This window comes from Gavialis gangeticus, unplaced genomic scaffold (assembly GCF_001723915.1).
Source record: "Gavialis gangeticus isolate Ggan-Ray unplaced genomic scaffold, GavGan_comp1, whole genome shotgun sequence".
Taxonomy (NCBI): Eukaryota; Metazoa; Chordata; order Crocodylia; family Gavialidae; genus Gavialis; species Gavialis gangeticus.
Genome location: NW_017728992.1, coordinates 143,469,665 through 143,476,173, shown reverse-complemented (window position 1 = coordinate 143,476,173; position 6,509 = coordinate 143,469,665). Strand labels below are relative to the sequence as shown.

General features: G+C 42.8%; 1 protein-coding gene across 6 annotated transcripts in view; it reads left to right on the top strand.

Moving 5' to 3' along the window:
- SNX16 (sorting nexin 16) overlaps positions 1-6,509 on the top strand; it is a 55,681-nt gene that overhangs the window by 41,665 nt on the left and 7,507 nt on the right. For all 6 annotated transcript variants that reach the window (XM_019527853.1, XM_019527852.1, XM_019527850.1 and 3 more), the window contains one exon: positions 4,672-4,808. In XM_019527853.1, coding sequence (XP_019383398.1) covers positions 4,672-4,808 — 137 coding nt within the window. The remainder of the gene's footprint in view (positions 1-4,671; positions 4,809-6,509) is intronic.

Genomic DNA, 6,509 nt, shown 5'->3' with positions numbered 1-6,509 from the left:
GGGGGGGAGTGGCTGCAACAGCAGCTGGGAGAGGGAAGGAGCGGGCCTTCTCCCCCCTCGGGCCTGGATCCACTTCTCCTCCCTACCCCGTGTTGACCCCAAGCCTGCTCCTCCCATCCCCAAGCAGACCCGACGGGGGAGGAGGGGGAGCCGGCACACCATGGTGTCAGTGGTGACCATGGGGCCAGGGGAGGACTGAGCCTGAGCCCAACGCAGGGGGCAGAGCATGCCTGAGCCAGGGGAAAAGCTGGCCCGCTGCTATAGTGGGGGGACGGGGCAGTGGGCCCAGCCCAGCTGGCTCCAACCCAACACAGCAGCTGTGGGGGGAGGGGAGGAGCAAGCTTCTTCCCCCCATTGGGCTCTGGCCCACTCCTCCCCTACCCCCACCCTCCCGTGTCTGCCCCGAGCCCACTCCTGTTCCCCTGCTACCGCCAGTCAGCCTGGGCGCACTGCTCTTCCCCGCCCCCCACTCCAGCAGCAGCCCAGCTTCTCCCCACCCTCAGGCCCAGGCATGCTCCTTCCTTCCCCTCGACACTGCAGTGGGGAGGTGGGGAGCAGGCCTGGACCCCAGGCAGCAAGAGGGACGGGGGAGTGGGCCCAGATGGGTGGGGGTGGCCCAGGGCTCTGTCATCCTTGATGGGTAATTGGCTAGTTGATTCAAATTGAGCTGTCTTTCTGTAATAAAAAATGTTTCTGCCTGTGAATCAATTTAGCGTTGCAGGAATCAACCAGCTCTTCTTTATAGCATTTTTTTTTTGCAGGAAGCATGTTTTCATAATGATTGTCAGTTTGTTTCTGGAGGTAGTCTTAAGTGTTGTTTGAGACCTACAAAGCCCTAAGCAAAGCAGAGTCACCGTGATCCACAACTATTTACAACGAGAAATTAAAAAATAAATAATTATCTAAAAACCCTCAGAGGTTCAACGGAACTTGTATTGAGACTTCTGGGAGTTTCAGTTTGGATGAGGTTCTTTTAGCCACCCGCACTTTTACTTGGAGCCCAATTTCTGACGGTTTGACTCTTGTTGCATTCTGAGGCTTACGCACATATCGTGTCCTGTCTTCCTCCTGCAGCTTTCTCTTGCTGCTCTCTCAGCCCTTTGTACAAACCACCTGAGCATTTCCAGTTGGGTCCAAGGAGTGTACAGTGCCCTGTTACCTACCCACACACATTTTCCATGGCATCAGGGCAGTCAGTATTTCAGGCATTTATGATGGCACACCTATTTCCTTTCCTTTCCTTCTCTGGAAGCCTGTCCTGGAAAAATCTGCAGCATTTTATCCTTTTTTGGATACTGTCTATAGGAACGTTTCCATATAAAGCTTAATTCTTCTGGCAGCAAGCATGTGCTCTTTCATTCTGATACAAGCCAGCTCTTTTTCCTTCTGATGTATGTTCTGCTACTGAAATCATGTACCTTGAGGAGCTCACAACTACTATATTCTCTATGGTCTTTGGGTCCAATCTCCCATATATTCTTGGGTGCTAGCAGAGTCCCCCATCTCCGGTTGGCCTAATAATGTACCTGTGACTCAGTTCTGTAACTAAACGGTGTGTTTCCTTCTTTCAGTGATCCTGTCCTTTGGTCTGTTTCTCTTAATTTTCAGGCACCCCACATCTGTGAGGACCCTCATCCACATCCTCAGAGTTCCTGTCATCAAAAGGGCACATTTTTAATACCTGTCCCACCATGGCATATCTGAAGTGCACCTTGAAGTAATTTTCCCCATTTTGACCTGATGGGTACCTTATGTTGTTTGGGGATAGTCTCTTGGGTAACAATCCCTGACTTCCTATTTACTGAATGCTGCTTATCACTCAAGGAAGTGGCTTCCTATTGCCAGTGTTAAGGCTCCACCACTTACTGTTGCCTTTCTAAACTTTGGTTGTAGCTGAGTTGGTCTAAGAACATAGGCAGGCAAGGTTCTGTGGTTAAATGTGATGTCCAGCTAAGTAGTTGGTAAAAAGTTCTTAGGAAGCTTTCGGGCATGGTCACCCTCGCCTTTCTAGGAATTGTTGGAGGACTGCCTGAGCCCACCACTTCCTCACTCCAGCTGTGCTGCTGCCAACCAGTTGAAAATGTGTTTCATCATTTTCTGTTTTTACCAAAAACCAAATCAAAACAAAGTCATCAGACAAACCACTCTGGTTATTCTAGTTATTTTGGTTTTCTCTTTTTTTTCCTGCAATTCCCTCTCATTTCCAGGAACCGAGTGACTGCCTGTGTTCTTTATTGTTTGTAAGCATCTGGGCTATTTCCTCCTTCCAGACACTGCCTGCTATGACAGCTGAGTCTCAGGGAACAAACGTGTTCTCATAAGAACTTAATCAGAACATCAAACAAAACAGCCCCTCTGCCTAATACCCTTTCCATTCAAACCTCTCCTTCAGGGTTTACAGGGTTCTCTGTTAAGCCCTTTACAAGGAATACTGACCAGTTCTCAGCTAGAATTACCACAACACACTATTAAAGAGCAGTTTTGTGAACTTCAGAAGTTGAGGTATAAATCGTTACTTTTTTGTCTCTTAATGTGCTTGTACATAAATCTAGCTTCTTATACACTCCCAAAATGTTGTATATGTGTTTACAAAACTAAATAGTACATATATCAATTAATCTTTTTATCGTAAATACTTTTCTTTTGCAAGAGTAAAATCCATTTAAATAACTTGCTGGATTGGGATGTCTGCCTAATTGGAATGATTGCTTGTGTTTGAACTCTTACAACATGAATTGCATGCCATGTATTAGCATTGGGACCAGCCTTCCCGAAAACAGTTGTAAACAAAGCCACTATTGAACTAACAGTTTGTTTCTAATTACCTTTGTCAGCTGAGATTAATTCCATCATATCACAGTACATGGGATTAATTTTAAAACTGGTGTAATGCTAAATCTGCTTTTTATTGTAATGAATGCAAGTGTCTTTAAAGGTTTTTTGTTTTATCTGTCCCCAGTTTTTTGAAAAGTGTTTTATTCAATTTAGAAATTGCAAAAAAAATTGCATATCACCCAAAACATATTTACAGCTGATGTCTGGACTTGAAAAAATTCTAGATGTGCCTGACATCCTCTTATAAATAACAATGGTAATTTTATTATAGTAGTAAAAATCGTGTATCTTTTTACTTTTAATAGGGTATGCTTTTAATAAAATGGTTCTTATTAAGTAAATCAAGTGACTGGTTAACTGCCAGTAGCCCTAAGCAAAAAGAGTTTACCTCCTAGTTGGATGACTTCATTATTCAGGGAGAACATGTAAATTATTAAATGAAAATTGCTCGTGATCGTTGGTAGACTGCTACCAGTAATAGAGCAGGAGGCACCATGCCAAGACTTGTTCCACTTTCTGCACTAGATGCATATTAGAGTATACTTTAGGTCTCCATATTAAACTTGGGAAAAACTGTCAAATTCAGCAGGGTATACACTTTGTACATATTTTTTCTTTTGCTGATTAACATGGTTAAAAGAATAAATTCATTTGCATTCTGCTTGCTGTACATGTTGTTAATTGGTTGCACTAATTCTTACATCAGGGTGTTTAAAAATTATTCTGTAGTTACTTGTTTTGCAGCAGTAGTAAATAGCTCAGTAGTTCTCCTGTGTCCGAGTAATTTAATAAAATTACATAAATGCTCCAAGGTTCTTTCTAAATGGCTGTCGTCTTACAGAATGTTTTTTTGCTGGGGGACTTGTCTTTACAGCATCAGCCTCAGGTCTCAAGACAGACAGTGCTTGTTCTACCTGCACCCTGGCAACCCAGGTTCACAGATGCATTGCAGAACTGGAAGCTTGCCAGAAGGCTGCCCTGAATTTATCCCCTGGGTCTGTTTGCAGGCTTGATTCCAAGCCAAGGGTTTGAGATTGGGAACTGGGGAAGAGTCCAGAGTAGCCTCACAGCAAACTTCCAGTTCTGGAATATATCAGAGATGGACATGCTTGGCCTCACACTCCCTAGCATGACCTTTTTTTGTATGTTGTTTTGAACTGTCAAGGAAAACTAATGATTAGTGGAATTGCTCTTCTGTTTGGTGTGTACCTATATTTGTAACCTAGTCTGATTTTTTGCTTATACTGTTGTGGTTTCATTTTCAAGCTTGTTAAGGAAAAGAGTATTTCTTTTTCTCCCCTTTCATCTTATCCTCAAAGCAATAAACTTTTAGAAGGACTTCCAGGGCTATTGATCTCTCAACCTCTGGGGAAAAAGGTTTAAAGACTCACTAAATCTGAATTTAAGTTCTGAGGGGACTGAAACCCTCATCTTCCAGCATGTAGAAGTACTCTGACAACAAGGTCAGGGAACGTGGCTGAAATGGTAACATAGGGACCAGAATTTAGGACTCCCTTGTCACAATCCCTAACCACTAGGCTATAATGTCTTGTATACACTTTCAGTTGATGTTGCACAATGGTACAGCATTTTGTATTTCACTGCCTAAATGCCAGTGATAAGATATAGCAAAAATGTGTGGTGTGCTATATTAAGGGCATGGCTCGAAGTGTTGGTTGCATGTTTTTATAAAGGGCAAAAGTAAAAATGTTCAAACTCATGATATTCAGATAATCTGTACAAAAAAATAACTGAGCTCCTGTCATAATTTTAATATTTCTGAAGGGGGAAAAGAACCCTTCTACCCACTAACTTTACCTTAAATTTTTCTTTTAGGCTTTTTGTGAAACTCTGGAAGAAACTAATTACCGTCTACAAAAAGAACTTCTTGATAAACAAAGGGAAGTGGAATCACTGAAGAAATTATTAAATGAAAAACAACTTCATATAGAAGCTATAGAAAAGAAAATTAGGTATGTGGTAGCTTTTAGGCTTTGAGTTGCTTTTCATAAAGACTGTCTGTAAAGAGCAACACCAATCTAAATGCTTTTCCTGAAGCAGTTCTTTACACTGCCTGCACAGAAAGCCGTGTTTGTAATAATGCCCTTCTCATATGTTGAGAGGCTCACTAAGGAGATTTATAAATCACTAGTGCCAATCATGTCATTCCATCTCCACCTTTAAGAGGAAGTAGATTTCCCTGTCAGTACAGCTTAACTACAGTCTTTCCTCTAACCTGTGAAGTTCCATCTGTAACACCTTCCTAGAAGTGAGTGCAGTGGTAAAGCTGCTTTGAGTTATAGGGAAACATTACATTTGAAAGGTTTTGGAGTTTTTTACGTGGCAAATCTTATCTCAATTTGTCTTTATCTCCTGTATGTCTGTGTGTTAATTTTGTTGTTCTGAGATGCCTGAGCTAGTGCAGCAAATAGACAATTTGCAATGCTACTTCAAAGCTTTCTAAATCAAAGGGAAAATTGGCAAAGTTTCATAATAAAACTTTGTGGTGTCTATCTGCTGAATTTTGGAGCACACCCAGGGGAGGTGATGTTGGACTGTTCTTTCCTGTAGGACCTGCTGAATCGATCATCCTGGACTTCCCTCTGTAAAGGACTAAATTCCTTCAGCCATTTTAAAAAGAGCTTTGATTATACAGTACAGCATAAAACAATTGCTAAAGGAATGAATGGTGTTAGATGTATGATTTGATTTCATTCATTAGGGGCTAGATTCAGAAAAATATTTGTATGCCTAAAAGCAGGATTTGTATGGAAGTGCCTAAATATAGAATTGTGATTCTTGAGTGGGGGTGGGGGGTTCTGTCATATAACTCTGAAGGTGCCTAAGTCCTCTAGACATCTTCCTGTTTGACATGAAAGTTCTGTAAGTACCTAGGTCCACACCCTGAAAAGCACTTATATATCTAAAAGGTGACTTAAGTGAAATTGAAGTACCTAAGCTCTTTTATGTGATCCCACAAAAACATCACCTAATCCAGGGGCAGGCATTTATTTCAGGTGGAGGGCTGCTTACCAAGTTTTGGCAAGCTGTCAAGGGCTGCATGGGTAGCCCCGCCCGTTGACAGGTGCCATACCCCCTGGTCCCCATCTTGGGGTCAGAAGTCCTGCCCCCTGACATTTGCCACCAGAAGTCCCTCCATTTGCCCCTGGAAGTACTCCTTTCAGCAAGGTGTTTTGCCATCTCAGAACCAGAAGATACCAAATTATAATCTAAAAATCTCAAGTCTACAACGTTCATTAATTTGATTTCAAAAAATATTTTTGTCCTGATTTACATGTTTGTGTAGTGTACATAGAGGTAAGAGAGGGAAGCCAGCCTGGACCCTGTGCTTCTGCAGCCCCACTCTTCATAGTTTCATAGATTTAGGGTCGGAAGGGATCTAGTAGATCTTCTAGCCCGACCCCCCGCCAGGGCAGGAGAACAACAAAACCCCAAAACAAAAACGGGACTCAAATGAGTCCAGCCAGGTAGGCATTCAGCCTCTTCTTAAAGACCCCCAGGGTAGGGGCCAGCACCACTTCCCTTGGAAGTTGGTTCCAGCTCCTAGCCGCCCTAACCGTGAAGTAGTTTTTGCGGATGTCCAATCTATACCTCCTCTCCATCAGCTTGTGCCCATTACTCCTTGTTATGCCAGCGGGCGCTAGGGGAAACAG